The sequence below is a fragment of the Vollenhovia emeryi genome, unplaced genomic scaffold, assembly GCF_000949405.1.
Source record: "Vollenhovia emeryi isolate VEMERY1.0 unplaced genomic scaffold, V.emery_V1.0 DF939129.1, whole genome shotgun sequence".
Lineage (NCBI taxonomy): Eukaryota > Metazoa > Arthropoda > Insecta > Hymenoptera > Formicidae > Vollenhovia > Vollenhovia emeryi.
The window spans coordinates 1,859,093-1,878,178 of record NW_011967237.1 but is presented as its reverse complement, the minus strand read 5'-3'; the positions used below and the strand labels follow the sequence as shown (position 1 = coordinate 1,878,178).

General features: G+C 45.6%; 3 protein-coding genes across 9 annotated transcripts in view; 2 read left to right on the top strand and 1 right to left on the bottom strand.

Moving 5' to 3' along the window:
* Positions 1–1,666: 1,666 nt before the first annotated feature.
* Positions 1,667–7,715, top strand: LOC105568446. 5 transcript variants are annotated; one of them, XM_012024139.1, is made up of 3 exons: positions 1,667–2,083; positions 2,313–2,492; positions 3,242–7,715. In XM_012024139.1, exons 2-3 carry the CDS (start codon positions 2,313–2,315, stop codon positions 5,177–5,179), a joined length of 2,118 nt encoding a protein of 705 aa, XP_011879529.1. In that variant the 5' UTR covers positions 1,667–2,083; the 3' UTR covers positions 5,180–7,715. The 5 variants fall into 5 exon arrangements, with proteins under 5 accessions (XP_011879529.1, XP_011879528.1, XP_011879531.1 ...); XM_012024138.1 differs by having other exon boundaries at positions 1,667–2,094; XM_012024141.1 differs by having other exon boundaries at positions 1,696–1,742; positions 3,377–7,715.
* Positions 7,716–7,790: 75 nt separating this feature from the next.
* Positions 7,791–14,722, bottom strand: LOC105568447 (sialin-like). Of its 2 annotated transcripts, XM_012024143.1 has the most exons (10): positions 14,427–14,722; positions 13,757–13,989; positions 12,451–12,656; positions 11,722–11,943; positions 11,492–11,576; positions 11,102–11,268; positions 10,681–10,830; positions 9,989–10,121; positions 9,259–9,512; positions 7,791–8,290 (listed from the first exon to the last, which is right to left on the bottom strand). In XM_012024143.1, the coding sequence occupies exons 2-10, from the start codon at positions 13,839–13,841 to the stop codon at positions 7,997–7,999; spliced, it is 1,596 nt and encodes a 531-aa protein (XP_011879533.1). In that variant the 5' UTR covers positions 13,842–13,989; positions 14,427–14,722; the 3' UTR covers positions 7,791–7,996. The 2 variants fall into 2 exon arrangements, with proteins under 2 accessions (XP_011879533.1, XP_011879532.1); XM_012024142.1 differs by lacking the exon at positions 13,757–13,989.
* A 438-nt stretch (positions 14,723–15,160) lies between these two features.
* Positions 15,161–19,086, top strand: part of LOC105568450 — a 90,469-nt gene continuing 86,543 nt past the window's right edge. For both annotated transcript variants that reach the window (XM_012024148.1, XM_012024146.1), the window contains exon 1: positions 15,161–16,738. Coding sequence is in view for 1 of the 2 variants with exons in the window: in XM_012024146.1 (XP_011879536.1) it covers positions 16,686–16,738 (53 nt within the window). In the remaining variant the exon portion in view is untranslated. The remainder of the gene's footprint in view (positions 16,739–19,086) is intronic.

Here is a 19,086-nt window from a genome sequence, read left to right as displayed (position 1 = left end):
ACAGTGTTTTGGTGAATTAAGCTTCAAGAGCGTAAACAGATAACAAGATCTAATTTTTCATTCAATTTCAAGCAAATTTTCCTCCGATAGAAATTTAATTTGCATTATGAAACCCGACAACATTACGAACGATTGTCAATTGATAAAGTCATTTCTAGCAGCCGTATAATTTTATATTCACAAAAAGCGCAGAAATATTAAGAGTGGATTGTGCCCGCGTTTGTCGGGCAGTTTAGTAAGCAAGAGAAAGTATATTAGTATCTCCCCGATGCACCCCGTACACTTTTCCCGGATATCCTGCATATTTTAATTATTTAGATTTCAATAGGTTTGCCGATCCGCGCGTTTGCGTTCGCGGGCCCCGCGGCAGGAGCCCCACGAGAGACAATGATCCTCCGCGGAGGAAACGTGCGACGCGCGGCGAGATAGACAGCCGATACGTCCACGAACGCGAGGCATATCAAGGTGGCATCAAAAAAGTGAATACGAAACCCGGAGGAAATTGCATGATGTAATAATTGTCCTGTGGGAGTGCCTAGAGTGGAGCGAATACCACAATACCGGTGTTGCACACTATGGGAACTATTGTTACAGATTTTACAGTCTACTACTGTGTGCTTCTTGCCCGGCCGTCAACTCCCACGTGGCTTTCACTTGTCCCCGCGAAGCCAAACTTCTTCGTATGTTCCATTCTGTCGGGACATCGCGCTCATTCCCTCCACGGTAAACGTTTCCGCTCCCTCACGTCGCCATTATCGATGCACTTTCTTCGGAGCCTCGCGAACTATGCGATATTTTTTCAGACTTTCAACAGTCTCTTAGGTCTAAGGCCTAAAATTATTTAACTAAATAAGATGTAATCAGAATATTCCTCAATGTCGCCGGTAATTAACAACGTCAGTGGTTTTTTTTACCATACCTGGCATTTTTAATAATACAGAAAATTTATTGCGAAAAACAATACCTCGGCCAGGGTTTGAACCTACACCACCCTACACTCTAGGCGGGCGTCTCTAGGAGTATAGGGAGGTCCAGGTTCAAACTCTGGCTGAGGTAAGAAATTTTCTGTATTATTAAAAATGTCAGGTATGGTAAGAAAACACTGACGTTGTATAATAAATAAGATGTATTTATTTAATTATCTTTTAATGTATTTAGTTCTATATAACTTGTAAGATTATGTCGATATGGAATCCATAACTCGTATATATCTTTAATTAAAGAAAGGAATAGCGTCCATCTCACAAAATCAGGACAACTCGAGCGGGATGCAAAACTCAAACGTTAATCGAATTAATTTGCTTAACGAAGAAGAAAAAAGCAGCTGCTTTTTCCACTTCGCGCGGCAGTCAATCATCCGGAGACTATTCCGGTCTTCGAGTCATTAGAATAATCACGTCTTGAGCAATTTCGCGTAACGAAATAACGCGTAATCGAGATGAGCAAATGCAACCACGGACCTTCACTACCGTGTATTTTCTGCCGAAGCGTCGCGTCGTTGCGGCGTGCGCGACGCCTCGCGTTTTTACTAACAAGGAGAGCTATCATTTGGTACTCCAGCGTCTTAATGAATGTTTAGGGGTCATCAAGGTTGAACGTGGCGGCGCGACGCGGTGCGCCGTGGAAGGGGCGCGGCGGTGGTTGCCTATTGTGTCACCCTATATATAACGGCACCCGACACCCCACGCCGTATTAAGAACATTCACCGCATCCGCGGTAACATGGTTTCCAGTTCCAACAAGGTATATCGCCGAGTATTCCGAGCTGGCGCGAGTGCGCGAGTACGTGTTCATGGTGTCCGCGATCCGCGCAAGCGAGATAAAGAGGGAGAGAAAGAGAGAGAGAGATAAAGAGCGAGATCGATTTCAGTCGCTATCAATCTAAATGCAAGTGTTCGGTCTAAACGTTACGGCGATTTTTTTTTTCGCGAAACCGATACTGGTGCCCGTGGGAAAGTGCACGCCTTGGCGAACGGTTGCACGCGATGTTTCGCCCATACGTCCTCAAGATTTATTCCGAGAAAACGCTTTAGGACGCGAAATGCCGTAGAGTGACAAGTGCATCATTATGTGAACGTGAACACGTATTACGAAAGTATTTCATTTTGAATATGTAATCGTCGAGCAAATTGAAAGCACGCAATTTCTATCGCGCGGAAATATCAGCTGGTCGTCTCAGAATTCGCCTAGCCGACGATTTATTACACTTTTCGCACTATCTTCTCGCGATATTAGTAATACGCCGTCGTGCGTCATATCTATCTCGCATTACTGCGTTCTTCCTCATAGAGAAAAATCGTCTTTCCTTTTAAGATGACGCCATGGCTGATGGCATTCTTCTGCCTGGCGACCGCTGGCTGCTCGAACGTCACGGACCAGCAAACATCGGAAACGCATCATGATCACCAAGTGGCGATCTTGAAGCAAATCAGAAAGGTGAACGAAGACGGCTCTTACACGTACGGATATGAAGCCGGCGATGGATCATTCAAGGTAATTATGTGCGTAACAACTTAAGCACGGCGTAATGTAACCGCGCCTATCGCCTTTTTTTCCAAGATCGTAAATTGCATCGCACAAGAAGTTCCCACAGTATCGGATATTAATTAGCCGGAAGAATTCTTTTCATTTCTGATTATATTTAAATCGTATCGTATTAATAGCAACTTGAATACAAGACCCCAATCGTCTGCCATGTTTATAAATTTGTGTACATAGATCTGATGTATAATCTTATTCGCGCTTTTATCTGTAATTGTGAAATTTTCAATGTTATTTAAATTCAATGAATAAATTAAGCGAATAATACTGGATCGTTTAAACGATCTCATTCAACACTGGAAATACTTTTTAATATGTCATTACCAGTAAAATAAAATACAGATATGCACCTATAGAGGAAAATTCCCTAATACGGGATAGCGGGGTTTCTCAGTTGATTGCGCCATTTATTGCCCTTGGAGGGAAAATTTATTGTTAGATTATGTAATCGTTGCGAAAAAAGACTTGTGATTGAATTTGGGTGGTGAAAACCTGCTGTCTCATATTAAAACTCTATCTGATAATAGAGGACTTTTTTCTATATAACATACATAAATTAAGTTATTTCATAAATGTAATATGATTTACGTACATTTTTCATTTTTTATATAAGAAAGATTTACTTATTCGTCCAAGAGAGTTATCGTTCGAATCACGTCACTTTTGCGAAGAACTGAAGGGAAAATGCTTGCTTTTGTCAGGTCGAGAGTCGCGATGTTTTGGGCAACATTAAAGGCACGTTCGGTTTCGTCGACGCCGACGGCGAGATAAAGAGGGTCTCGTACTCCTCGTCGAACGGGACGGGTTTTAAAGCAACGACCATGTCGCCATTGCAGGAACACGTATCGGTCGTGCAAAGTATACCGCGTATCAATCGTACGTCAACCACGAGAAAACCGAACATCGTGTACGCCACGACGACGGAATCGCCGACCAGGGCGTCAGTGGTGCAGTCGATTCCTCGAACGAGGAAGACTACTACTACAGGTACCACCACGACGACCACAAGCACCACTACTACAGAGGCGCCGAAAACGATATTCGGACACTACTTAAAAGGCACACCGAAGAGCAGGCCGCGTTTCGTCATAAATGGCCAACAGAGGCCGATCGTCATAGAGGAAGGCCCCGAAGACGAAGATTCGCAGATCAATCGTCCCAGTACGGATGACAAGAGCGGCGCCTATCGAAGAATCATCTTTGCTAAACGGCCGATCGAACACAGTCTCCCGCCGATCTCCGAAGACTTCGTGGAGAAGGAGGATGACGCGAAAATTACGACGGGGAATACTTTGAGGAGACAATTGCACGACGAGACAACCAAGTCGAGTTCCATCACCGATGACAGCGATGATCATTCCGACGTTTACGGTGGTTCCCTGTCCACGACGCGTCCTCTGTTCACCACGACGGCTCCATCGCGGGTTCTCCAGAGAGTTTCCAGTACTCCGCGCACAGAGCGGCCAAAGTTCTACGTTAATCGTCAAGAGAACTTGGGAGCGGGTGGTCGATTTGACAATCCGAAGTACGAAGATTCACGGATCTACGAGACGGACACGAAACCCACCCAGGAAGAGCGCACGTCGACCCAACAGATCCTGCTTCGCACTTCTACCGCCAGGATACCGACGGAGACCCGGGACTATGTCAGACAGTCCACCGAGCCTGTCTTCCTGAGACAGCAGCCCGAGCAGTATCTGCCGTCTAGAATACTCGTCCAGTCTCAACAGGGCAATCTCGAGGAGGACGGAGGCGTCTTCAGAGGGATACCGATCGGCAGGCTCTTGCTACGGCCCCCGTCGAATCACCAGCCGGTCTACTCGACCACGACGGACGCCAATGTTCACTACCTGACGGAGAACCCCGTGCCCGATCCCGAGGATGAGGCGCGGATCGCAATGAATATGAATTATATGCGTTCGCGTCCCGTGCGGCCGCTGATCTACCCGGAACCCGAGCAGAGAGCACGTCCGGTCTTGCGGCCGATTCCGAGTACGGTAACTCACCCTGACGAGAGGGACTATCAAGCAACCACGCCCGAGTATCCTTTCCGGGCTGGCGCACTGGCACTACCTCCGGAGCCACCAAATCCGATCGCGCCGCCTCTGAGCCGACGAGACTTTCAGGTATTGCTGAGGAGACTGCTGGTCAGCCAGTATGGCGTGCAAGCCCTGTCATATCCAAAGAGCTTCCTCGAAGATGCCTTGTACGATCAGCAGCCGTATCCTTCGTATCCGGCGGGCTACCAGGCGCCACTTCCGAGACCCGAACTCGCGTACGATCAACAGGCGCAGTACGGCGACCGAGTGCCCCTGAGACGTCCAGTGTACCCCCGAGCACTGAGCCCGCTTTATCACCCTCAGTATGACGATTATCACGACAGATATCCCAAGAGAGTATACAGGCAGAAATTCTACACGCAGGACGTAGCCGACGAGGGCGATGAGATTCTGCCGGCGACCATCAGGGAAGCCCTGCTGCTGCGAATGGTGAATCTGGCGATCAACACCGAACGCTCGACGATGGTCCCGATTACCACGACGCCGGCGTCGAGATACAGAAAGACCGGTCCGGTTAGGAGCGTGCAGATTATTACGGACGACGACGAGGAAGACAAGGACTTGAGGAAGAAGATGTAACGACGACGACGACTGGAGTTAGAAGTAGTTAGGAATTACGAAGAAGTATTACTCATTTCACGTATAATATGTGAGTTAAATTATTGTAGAATTTTAACTAATTGTTACGGTTTCCTCTCTTTTTTTACAAGACGAGAGAAACTCGGCGGAAGTTAATTTTGCTCTCAGCAATATATTTTTAGAGATACGTCATTTCTACCATTATTAATTGTCCTGTAACGAATGTCGAATTCTCACGATAGCGATATTTAAACATGACGAAGCGGATTACGTCAACGGTAACCTTTTTTTTCGTACTGAACGGATATGTCCATCCAGCGTGTAAGAACCAATGTCTCGCACGCAACGGACGCATTCGTCGTTAATGAATCGAATCGGTTTCGCGAAAGGGAAATCGTTGCTGCGCAGCCCGACCGATTTTCTGCACGATAGCTTCCCAGCGCTTGTTGACGCGCATATTTACATGCGCTAGCGTAGGTGCATCAGTGTATGACCGACCAAGAAATATTGTTAGGTAATTAAATTTCTTTCTTAAGTAAAGATATTATTTTCTCATACACTTATCTGCCGGGTATCGCATGCAATTTTTCTCACGCCGCCAGGATTTACGTCGAAATCGTCTTGTCGTTTAGAATTAACAATGAGGGAAGAATGTTGAAACAACGAAATCGGCGAATAACATTTCACTTGATAACAGCTTTAATTTACAATTACACGCTAATTACATGACGATAACTGCAATTAAATTCGTGGCATTAAAAAATACATACATCTTCCTTAACGCGATCCCTTGGAAACATTCGGCAGTTATTGATGAGCGATCGATCACTGATGCATCTACTCTGAGCGATTACTCGAAAGAAATCTTACGAGATCTCCCCCCCCCCCCGTTAAAAGCGACGAACAGCACCGGCGAAAGCTCTAGATCCTAAGGCATCTCTAGCGTACTCCCTGCTTACGACTGTAAATACGGCGTTACGTAAGAGACTAGTGTGATATATACGCATCGAAATAAAGAAAGAGTCGGACGGTAGACGCCAAGGCGTTGTGTGAGAACTCATTTCATAAGTCCCTGAGAGTCGGCGTTACCGGGAAAGAATAGTAACGCGTCTACTGCCGGTAATTAGCGTCGCGCATTGCGACATTCCTGCCTGGTCGGGTCTTACGCGCGAATATGCGGCCGAGGGCGTAGATCATGAGATCTCGCGCGTGATTTCCGCGCATTTGGAGAGCCCGCCTGTTGTCTTGCGAGCGAATTTCTTTGTCGAAAAAAGGAAAAAAAAACGCGTTACGCGCGACACACGACGCGAATATCTCACGCGTGTATCCGAACGGCACGTGAGAAGCGGAACAATCGCCGCGCGGTGAACGGTCGATTTGCACAAGTGGCGACACGGCAAAAGGCGAATTGGATGTTAAAACCATAAACGGGAACGAACTCATTAATGGCACGTGAATTATCGATTCGCCGGACGAGAGGGATTCAAGTAATTCACTTCGCCTAGCGAATCAATAATTCACATCCTACCAACGCGACCGACAAGGTCAATTAAAGTAATTGACTTGGATCAGCCGTTGCTGATTGTCCGCTGATGATTGGCTGCGAGTAATTATATTGACATTGCATTTGCGGACGAGAAGGCTAAACAGCCTATTCCAAGACTCCCCGAGCTTTGTTTATATAAAGCACAAAAGCGTGTCAATTATCGACAAGTTGGGCACATACGAATGGGTAAACGCCATGCTGACATTCACAACGTTCTGCTCGAGAATGTCGATCGAGCGAGATTCCGAAGGCGGAAAGTAGCGTGCGGGATAGTTCGATTCACGGCGAACGGCAGGCCATTTTCCGCCAGGCACTCTAAAGAGTGTCCTGATTTTTCCGCGCCCGCGCCGGATATGCACGCCTGCATTTGAAAGGCTGTCGTTAGGACGCAGGGACACTCACCAGCGCGGGCAGCGGTCTTGCACATGCTTCCGGTATTCCGTGTATGCGTCAGCTACAATGGCGTAGGTGCATTTTCGCGATATGGGAGCATGCGGCACCGATAAGGACATACGGGGCCTCCCGTAAGATTATCTAATTAGAGCGTCGTCGCGTCGGCCGCGCCGGCCTGTCTCTCACTCTTTCTCCGCAGGTAGAAAGTCGCGGAGGGCACACGGTGTCTCGCAGAAACGCGCGTAATGCATAGATTTGTATGCAACGAGCTAGGAAATAACGCGAGCGGAGAGAATCGCGGCGCGGTGTCCCGATGAGGCGAAGCCGCCTCAACAATAGTCGAAAGCGAGTAACGCGAGACAAAGCGACGCTCATCTGACATTTGTCCTGTCATGTTCCTCGAATTTCCAGCGCGCGTCGACATTTTTATCAGCTACCGACTTTCTACGAGTCGAATTATATCAGTCGGCGGATCTACTTGTTATTATTCACGGCATTGTTTCGCAACTCGATTTTATCTCGAGCAGCCCCAGTGTTCGAATTTTAATTGTGAAATTCAACGGCAAATCGTAATAGCGACATTATTTCCTACAAGAGAAGAAGCAAATCCCGATGAAAGAGAGCTAGATGTTCCTTAACATTTTTCATTCTAATGTTCTTCGAGAAAAAGTCTTGATCGTACAAACTTTTATTCCTATTCTTAAAACCTTATATACATCCATCGTGTTAATCGTACATGTCTTTGCGATACGTTTACTGTACATCGTTTCTTTTTCTATTGCTATAATCTGGGAATGGAAGGAGGGAGGGGATAAAATATCCTTGGCGAGATGAGGCATGAATATAGCGCACAAAATCGGCACGAGGGCGGTCGTAATTCAATTGGAGGCCACCGAGATCTTCGAGTGAATGGACGAGGAGCGTGGCACGTTCTTCAGGCTCTCGATGTCGTCCTCGAGCGCGTAGGGCACGAAGGGCTCGGTCTGCACGCCCACGTCCTCATGATCGAGCTCTAGCGCGTCCTGCTCGTAGATTACGTCGTGACTACGCGGTCTCGGCACGGACGCGATCCACGGTTGCGGAACGCCTTTGCCGAGCGCCAGAAAAACCGCAGCGGTCGTAAGCAGGACGACAGAGGCAACGCCGAACACCAGCCGCCAAGAGCCAGCGATCTGAAACGGACGACATTGTCGCGAACGCGAATTGGACGAACGTACACTGAAAAAAATTTCTGGTTGAATATGGACGAATCAGATAATTCCTTTAGGATTTACCAGAATTCCTTTAGGATTTACCAGAATTTCTGTAGGATTACAGGAATTCTGGTAAATCCTAAAGGAATTATCTGATTCGTCCATATTCAACCAGAAATTTTTTTCAGTGTAGGATTAGAAAATAAATAAAAAAAAACTTTTTAAAGAAATAGTCACGCTCGTTTTTGAGTAATAATAAATATTCAAAGTCACGGCCAACGTATTCTACGAACAAAAGTGGATTGTACAATTAATAGTAAGGGGAAAACCGCTGACCAAAATCTGGTACACCAATGCCCATTAATGCCCAGCGGGCATTACTTTGTCTTATTATCTTATTTTTTCTTATTTATCTTGTTTTATCTTATTTTATCTTTCTAATGCCCCAGCAAGGCCCAGTAATGCCGCAAATCTGTACACCACAATGCCCTCAGCGGTTTCCCCCTCGCCGGGGACATTATGTGTTGCACGAAATTTGATACGCAATCTCGATTCCCAAAATTTCAATTAAGGAATATAGAAGTGAAATTACGTGTGTTCCAACATTTATGGTAAAGTTAAAAAATTGTTCGCACGCGAAGAAATTTGGAAAAGAGAAATAAAAAGAGACTTCGACACTCTTCTTTTCTTTTAGAATTCAAGACGCTGAATGTTGCGCCTTATTTGAAACCGATAAGTAAGGTGCAAAATAATAATTACTTGGGCGGAAAAGCAACGACGAAAAGCAACTTGTGCGAAACTTAGAAAGTAAAAGGAAAGACTCGTCGCTAAATTCTCATTACGCAATCCGACGTCCGTTCGCGGACGTACGGAGCTAGTTAATGCGTTACATTTGCGCGGGCGGATAACGCCCGCGCGCCCGCGTCCGGCGTGGTAATTCGACTTACGGAGCCATGAAGAGCCTGGGTGACGAAATAATTGGCAGCCAGCAGTCCGGCGGCGCCCAGCGTGGAGCAGAGAGCGCACGCGGCCGCGGCGCAAGCCGGCGATTCCGCGGGTGCGAGATCGGCTATGGCTGCGAGCGCACCGGCCGGAGCGGTACCGGAAACGAGGAGGGCTGCTATCCCCAGCCAGGCGGCACCCAGGGCCTGGCAGCCGGCGTAACCGGCGACGAAGAGGAGGGCCGCGGGGATGAAGTGCGCTGATCGTATCAATTCAATATTATCGAGGGTACGAAAGAAAGTCCGAAAGACGTCGGGGAAATATTCTCGTTGTGTTACGTAGGATAAAGCCTTTGACGTGTTACACAACGCGTTTGCGATTTTTCATCTTCGATTATCGTAATGAGATCTCGTGGCTGTTGCCACGAGGCCGAGGTAACATCAATAATCAATTCAGCTCACAGCGTGAAACGAGTAATCTATAACGCACCGATATCGCATACTTTACTAGGCTGTAATGATATTGTTGAGTTCCCCGCAGACTTTTACGTTACGCGTTTTCTTGTAATTCAAAACGCTTTCATTGGAGAAACTCGGCAAATGGAGAACGAAAATTGTATGTATATTCCTTGTATAAATTAACTCAACTACCAAGACATTAAAATGATCAAAATTCTTGCACGCGTTTCACAGTACTGTAGATATAATGCCGTTTATGGAGATACACATAACGCACCTGTATAGACGACCAACTTTCTCGCCGTGGTCGTGGAAACTATTTTAGACTCGCGTACGTGATCTACGAGGAGACCGCAGGTCAGCGCAGCCATGAAGTGACCGATGTGAGGTAACGTGGTCAGCACAGAGTCCTGAATTGAATCACAATTTAATAACGAGGTGAGACATACGATCTCGCAGCTGTCCACGTAATATCGATCAGTCGCGTTGAACTGTATCCCTGACTAAATATTATATTGTACCATTATGTCGTAACATTAAGCTATCCCTTTCCTTTCTTCGTCGTATACACAGAAACATTTTTTTTTAATTTATTCTGAAAATGTAATCGTGGGACAACACGGCGTTTCGAAGAATTTTATGACAGTTTCCTGAAATTTACTAGTAAAAAGTATGGAAAACTTTCAGAAAACTCTCATAAAATTCTCTGAAATGCCCTGTTATCCCGCAATTACAATATTTTCGGAATAAATTTTTAAAGAAAATTTTCCCCGCGTATAATTACTAGTAAAATGTATGGTAAACTTTCAAAAAACTCTCCCTACTTGTTCAAAATGCCGTGTTGTCCCACGATTTTCAAGGTAAATTTTAAGAGAAAATTCTCTCCGTGTATCCTGCTGTTCATTCTGATACCTTGACACGGTGTTTACGGTGTTTAAGAATAATAATAACAAATTTTAACCGACTCACATTGGCCGTAGAAAACCCATAGATGAGCTTCAGGTACTTCGTCATGCCAAGCGCGAGCGTCGCGTCGCCCCATTGATTGCCCATCGTCGCCACTGCGGACGCCCAGACGGGTACGGATCTCAACAGCTTTCCCCATGGTATCACAGCCGCCTGTGATAATTACTAGTCTCTCGTATTTACATTAAAAAAAAACACAGTCTCACATGCTAAGTGTACATGCGGTAAGCCTTAAGTCAATGTTACCGTCGCACGACAGGTTTGTCGCAACTACTAATTAGCGAATGGAAAATTTCTGGAGACTCCATAGAAGCCTTCAACTGTATAATCTCTTATCAGACTACTAATTAGGATGTCCGACTACATGTTGATAAACTTCCGAGAGTAGCGAGTGCTCGCTAAACAGTTCGGAAGTGTCGCTTACAGTTGTGTCGTGTTGATAGGATTTCGGCGTGTCCTTAACGAAACGGCCGAACGCAAAGTACCAGCACAGTGCCAAAAGAACCAGACCGTAACACAGAGAATCGCGGCCGAACGTTCGCACCACCGCGGTGCCCAGCCATCCAGTGAGACAATAACCCACGCTGACGGCTTAAAGCATGGGAATTAGGATTAATCGAGCAACTTGGACCACATAGCTTCTCAGAGCGCTCAATGGGATACTTAAAAAGAGATATCCTAGAGGTCTAGCGGAGAGAGTATGCTATCGAGTACGTTTTTACTACAAAACAATAATGATGCCTCGAAGGATTTATCGCTCTCGTTAAGTCCCTGCTTTTCATTTAAACGGCCGTACTCGCAATCGCCGACATACCTGCGTAGCAACTGAAGTACCAGCTTCTGTGATTGCTCTTAAACCAGGTCATAGCGAACATATGAGCAGCAGGCATGGTTGCGCCCTGCAAAAGAGGATGTTGCAATGATCCTCGCGCGAATGTTTTATGCGGCGCCGTGTTTTACGACGCGACGCAAAATCGAGCCCGCGTCGTTGCGAAGCGTCCGAAGACGGCGGCGGCGATAGTCTCGCGCGCCGACTCGACTTACGGTGCATAATCCTTGAAACAACCGAAGCGCAACGTGCGACGGTCCCCGCCAGGCTGCAGGTACTAATAGAGACGCTAAACAGGCGCTAAGAACCGCACGTGAGAACACCATGGAGGGCCCGGATCGGCCCCACACCAGGCAACCTCCCAGGATCGGACCGGCGACTTGTCCCCATAAGAACGCCTCGCGCATAATCGATTCCGCTCGCTCCTCCTGTGGCAGCTGTCGTTCATAACAATATAAATGTCGTTCTGCAACTTCGCATCGCAAGGCATCTCACTGTTCTTCAGAGTTCCACTTCTTAGAATTGTTTCAACAAAACACCCGACAATTCGAATTAATGCGAATCAAAGCTATTGCATTTAGCGTTGATCCCATTTAATTTACTTTCGTATCGGCGAACACGAAAATTTGTTAGACAAGTCAAAGAGGGTCATATACATATAATATTGAAATACGAGGCAAACTGTTTAGATATAGAGAAAAGTCCTCTATTATGAGATAGGTTTCTAATATTAGACAGCAGGTTTTTAACACCCAAATTCAATCGCAAATCTTCTTTCGCAACGATTACACAATTTAACAATGGGTTTTCCACTAAACAGATTTCGCGCCAAGGGAAATAAATTCATGGTGGAATCGACTGACGATGCCTATTAATTTAACAGAAACCCCGCTATCCCATATTAAGATCCTATCTCATAATGGAGGACTGTCCTCTATGTATACCTCCATGAATATAATTTCGAAGTCCTCGGTGCGATTGCGGCTGGTGATATTGACCAGCATATCGCAGTGCCAAGACGTGTCGATGATGGCATGATTGTCTTTCTGATTCGCCAACAGTGCGACGGAGGAGCTGACTTCAACCGCGCCGCAAAGCGCAAATCCAACTGCAACCAGCGCGGCGACAATGTGTCGCGCTCGCACAGCCGCTAACAAATAACAATATAATTACGTGATAACGTCATAATAACGTTATAATCAACTCGATTAAACTACTAGTGAAAGTCGTTAAAAATGTGCGGCAATAATGTGTCAATAAAGATCGTTGAATAAAGAGCGTCGATTATTACAAGTTGTCGGTAAAAAATCACAATCGTGTCGTTAATGAAAGTTTTAAGACATACAAATTTTAGTGACGCCGAGAGAGTTGTTGGCAAGAAAAAAATCAGGAAAATTAAATAATCCTTATTTACCGTCGGAAATTATTTAAATAAAGAATTATGAAACAAAGCCAACAGGCGTGTGTCTTACTAATTGGACCGCAAACTAGCAGTTTTCACGGAATTTCTATTATTCTCGGCGAATTAGAGGTGCAATAGTAACAAAAGAAATTTGCGCGTACGTATATGTATGTACATACATTCATTATCGTAGTCTCCAAACGGCGGAGCACAGCAATGTTTGATTTTGATAACTTACTCAAACGACTGGCACGATAGTATCTGCGTACAAATTCTAAATTTAAAAGGTACTTGTGTCGGTTATCGCCGTGTAAAAATAATATTTGTGCTAAAATTACAAATACATCACAAAATACACGCGACGTTAATTATAACATTTCAATGGTGTTAACTATAGATTTTTACATACCTCGTCAGACAAATATTTAGCCGAAACGCAGCTCTCAAAAATGCATGAATATCAATAATCTTCCTTTGTTAATTCGTTAAAATAATTGTAATCGTACACGAAGAGAATTTTCCCTTAAAATTTATCCTGAAAATCATGTAATCGTGGGACAACACGGCATTTCGAAGAATTTTATGAGAGTTTTGTGAAATTTTACATTTTAATATTTCAGCTTTCAGAAAACTCTCATGAAGTTGTTCGAAGTGCCATGTTGTCCCACGATTTTCAGGGTAAATTTTAAGAGAAAATTCTCGCCGTCTATTATTCTAAATAAAGTAGGACAAATCTATAGTATCGAGTTGAAGGTTGGCCGCGCGACAGCGCGAAATAAAATTAGATCTCGCGAGCGCGATGCGAAAAATAAAATTAGTCGCAGCGATTATATAGAATTTTGACGAACCTCGAACCTCTTGCGCAGCAAGCTTTAGTTGACAACTGCCACGTTTAACGAACTGCACGCTACCTCTCTTGACGAAGTCTGCCATCTCACAGAACTCAAAAATAATGAGATCTACCGCGGCATCTCGCTCTTATCACGCCCGGTGATTCTTCGCGCACTATCTCTCCACTACTCCGAGTATATTACAGGTGGCCTCGACTTTGGCTCGGCGATGATGCAACGCAAATAGCTGACTTTTCGACAAGACAATGAACGCGTTACGTTCGAATTAATTCCCTCGCTAATATCAACCGAAGTGGGAAAGTGATCTCAATACTCATTTTGATCTTAACATTCATTTGTCGCGCATGAATAAATGTGCCACCGAGAGTGAATAACGTTCGAAATATATAAGCGGAGAAACACCAGATCTCCAATTTACAACCGGGCGTAACCGCAGTCCTAAAATTTCCTTCCCTTTAATGTGCAAAAATTAATTCCACATTAATTAAAGAATCTGACCGAGTGCCGTCGTATTCAGGACACTTATATGAATAATTGATAAATTACTCGCTTCCTTTAACTCGACAGATCGTTTATTAATTATCTTCCGTAATCGTTACCGCGTTAACGACGCACTGATAATTCCGGAAAGCCGTCGGCGAGGGAAGTCGATTGAGGGCACACGTACCTTTGACCTCGAGTGCCGCGTGTCTCAGCTGGACGCTACCGCGTTTAAGACGGACCAGCGCTGCCATCGTCGTCAAACGAGCTGACATATCGATTCCGTTTCCATGATGTAGGACCGATACTTGAGGCACATATCAGCAACGCGGTCCGTTGATCTTTCCGGCCGTTTTCCTACCGCGCGACACGAGATTGGCGAGACGCGGCGGTAAGCTACGCGCGCCATACTGGTCATCTGGCCGATGCGAGTGAATGAACATCTCCGTTAACGAGACTTGATACAATAAGTACCTACGCCGGGTCAGCCTTGAGGCACCGCGCGCGAGGCCCGCCTCGTAATATTTTCTCCGCGTCGGACTCGCCGTGCGATATATCGAATCTCATTGCCGATAAGGATCTGCAAACGCAAACGCCGGTTTTTTTCCCGACCTTATCGCGACAATCGCGACGCGTGATACGGGAACGAGTTTATTACTGAATGTAATTAACGCAGCGTTATTATACACGAGCGCTTGTGAAGCGAACAGCATTTCTGGATTACGCCGTTCCCAAGTTAAGAAAATGTTATAATGCTCACATTATAACATACAGTTCCTGTATGCGCGAAAATATAATGGTATCCCATGATCTTAAGATCGATACGCATAACAGAATTGCATTTCGTTCCTTCAAGAGTGATTGATAAGAAAACAAGAGACATATTTAAATTGGACGAACACGAAAAGTGTGGCGTATTCTTTTTATTTTCGAGCCATAAGAACCGGAGCTCATCTACCCTGCCTCGTGCGTATCACACGCGCCATGTAATTGGCGTATAATAAATTATTAATATGAGAGTCTACCAGCAATTGGCAACGAAGGGAACTCATCGTTAATTTCAGCAGTAAACGCTCCGTCTTCGTGAACCCGAGGCACTGTTCATTCAACGATAATGTTTCAGAACGTTGAATGACCCACCATCCGTCGTTCAGGGATGTGGTTCTACGTTACCAACGACCAATCGGCATAGACTAGCTGTTGTTCAAGCAAACCTCACTACAGGTTTTAAGTCCCAGCGACTCGCGCAGCAGATGGCTGGGTTCTGGATGGATGAACTTGTGCGTATGCGTGGGGAGAGGGGGAGGGGAGCAATTTACTCGATAGTAATATTTCAGAACGTTGAACGTAGGGTTGTGTCGTAAATTTCAAGACCACAATGAATTGTTCACGTTTCGTTTGTGCAAACCTTTTTCACGCGGACAATATGAGCAATGTAAATTATTCCAAGTTAACTGACTAGCCCAATTGATTTCTCGAACTGTATTTTCCCAATTCTAAAAATTGGTAAAAAATACTTTTAGACTAGGTGAAATTAAATTAGATGCATTTCAGTTAAAAGATACGCGATACTGATGTAGAAGTGTCATTATTCGCGCTGGCCTGATTAATTTTTCGTGGCGCGCTAAAAATTGTGCCAACTGAGCAATAATAACTGAAAATAAAATTACAAACGTCTCCAATATTTCTTACAAAGTGCGAACTCTCGATGATCCACGGATTACCTTTTGTCATGACAAGTTAAACAGTTTACATTGCATACGTGTAGATGCAAATTAGTGTTATTTTAACGCGTAAGCATCCAGCCCTTAACGTTGGACGCTGCCAGCACCCGTCGCTCGTGGATGCTACGTTACCAACAACCAATCAGCGTTGGCAGACGATTGTTGAAGCGGACCCGGAGCCTGCTTGATCTTGTCCCAGGTCCCAGCAGGTCGCGCGGCAGGTGGTTGGGGTCCCTTCTCCTGCGCCTGCCACCAGCAGGGACTAGCGGGGACCAGCGGGACACCACCTGCGCGACGATTGGTCAGTTTGCAGGCAGGTCAAAACGGCAACGCATCGCACGGTCGGCGTTCGCCAGACTTATCTGCCGCTTCGGAGCGGAGCGCGCGGTCCCCGCGGCCTCGCATTTTTCGTGTCTTCTCCGCGGCGATCGGAGCACGCACGTGTACGAAAGACGTCCGTTCGTGACGACGACGGCGAGCCTAGACAAAATAGGAGAGAGGAGCGACGCGGTGATCCGGAGAGGGTCGCGTTCAGGATCTACGCTGCGAATTTCGCAGGTCGCCGCTTGCACCGAGGATCGCTTTTCAAACGCGAACGCAGGACGATGCGGTGCGCAGGGCGCCCGGGTGTTTTGACACTCGTGACGTATAGTTACATTTTACTATGGTGATATCGTGACGACAGTGCCCTAGGACACCCGCGCGCGGTCGTGACGAGGTGAATGACGAGGCGAGCATCGCGTCGGAGCGCAGCGCGACACGGACAAGCTACAAGGTGAGTGGACTCCGTTTTGGTTGCGTTTTGACCGTTTGCTCAGAGGTTAAGTTGGGTGCCCTGCTGGGGTCCCGCGATACCACCTCCCCCAATCTCTGCCCACCTCCCCGCCGGCCCCTCGTGCGGCCAGCCGCGAGTGGTCCGACGCGGACAATACGGCCCTCCGGAGGGAGCGGCGCGAAGGGCACCCGGGGTCCATCCCGACCGAAAGGTCCTTTGAACGGTCGGAATGCGTGCCGGCGCATCTCTCCCCTTCATCCCCGCTCCAGCCTCCACTTATCTGGATCCTCCTTCGTCTCGCGTCCTCATCCATTTCACTCTCACCGTCGTTCCGTGGTCCTTTTCAATCTACCTTCGAGGCCTCGTCATGTTACAGGCGCGAAAAGTTGCGTCAATTTTTAATAAGCGTCGCCTCCATTGTTTCGCCTAATGGTTTCCCCAGGTATCGCGAAAATTACTCCCACTACCTGCCATTGCAACTAGAATTACTCTTATCGTTACCGTCCTCGCTACAATTGCACTCGCCCAAACAGTTACGCAGTAGACATTATCTATTTTTGTCTCGCTCTATCTTAAGATCGCTTTTCACTTATCGCGATAGATTATTGCGATACGAGTAATTATTGTCGACGCCGCGCGCTATAGTACTTTATTACTGGGTCGTGTTAAAGGACCCGGACGTAATAAAAAAGTTTTCCTTTTCCCTATCTCGGTTCCTGCCCCTTTCCTCATCCCCCCCCCCCTTGATCTTTTCTGTGGAATGTGCTTCTCGAGGGTCCAGGCATGTTTCCGATCCGTAGAATCATCCGCAACAGGTCCCTGGCTAGAGGTTTCGAGCTCCCACTTCTGCCTACTAGAAAATAAGCGAGCGGTTTCGTACTCGTGTCACGCCGCGCCGGTTTTCGACTCTGAAAAGTCGCGATAGCGACTGCAAAAAACGGACAAGTTTGTCCACGAGTGAACGCGTCGAGCTAATTAATATAATTGTACGATAAGTACGAGCTTCCTTCGTCGGTTCTTGCGTTGGTTTATATCGGAATTCTAAGTACTGTTACATCTCGATCATGTAAACGTATTCGTATGATAATTCCTGAAGCTTGTCATTCATCGTAATGAGTTTAACTATATCACCGTCCTATCTTCGGGTAACGCTACGAGAAAAAGAGAATACTTAAAAATTTATGTGACATTCTCAAGACGCGGTGATGTCGCTGAAATAAGTTTATTTCCCGATATTACGATCTTGTTATGTTAATTAAACGTTAACGGCAAATTCAAAATGTGCTTTTAATTAGCGCCTATAAATGTCGACTAATTCCAACTTATTCTTCATTTCTATCCGCATATATTTTCATAATGCAATAAATATTTTTCTCGTCTCTTTTAATTTTTATAACCCTTTCCTAAAGTTACAAATAATCCGTAATATAAATCCAGGTTTAAATACGTAACTTATATACAGGGTGGTCTAAAAGTCCCGGAACGGTTGAATATCCCGAGAAATTGTGGGTGGATCGGAAAACGGAAAAATACGTATTTCCTATTTTTGAAAGAGCTATCGAATGATACCAAAATTGACCCCCCACCCCCACCCCTGTGGGGGTCAATTTTGGTATCATTCGATAGCTCTTTCAAAAATAGGAAATACGTATTTTTCCGTTTTCCGATCCACCCACAATTTCTCGGGATATTCAACCGTTCCGGGACTTCTAGACCACCCTGTATGATTTTTAATATGATAATTTAATATGATTCAATCATTTTTAATTATTCCATTAGTTTTCCGAGTCGAAATTTTAGTATTATTTTGACACTTTTAAGGATAATTTACACCTACTTAGCTTATCTATACACCTACATAGATCAGCAACAACCTACTTTGATGACATTATATTTTTTTACTTCTCCCTTGAATCTTTAATTCTAAAAATTTACTTTAGCTCCTACTTAAAAGGACCTCCTTTAATGCTAAATTGGCAAAAGTAGAAATTTCCGACACTATCAGTTTGAAAATAGGAGTAAATTTTGTATTTGCAGTTCGACCTCTTTTACTGTCTCACAGATCCTACTATATAATAGAATTAAAAGTTCAACATATACAGGGTGAGTCTTTCCATATCCGACAAAATTTTTGAGAAGGTAGAACGGATCGAGATGAACGGAAAAGTCCTGTACCATTTTGCAATTTTCGTAATAGTTAACGAGTAATTAATTATTAAAAATCGTTGTCTTAGACCGGCCTACCGCCCAATTCGAGCGCGTGGCAAGATGTGATCGCCCGGCGATCGATATTGCTATGCGCACATCTCGCCACGCGCTCGAATTGGGCGGTAGGCCGGCCTAAGACA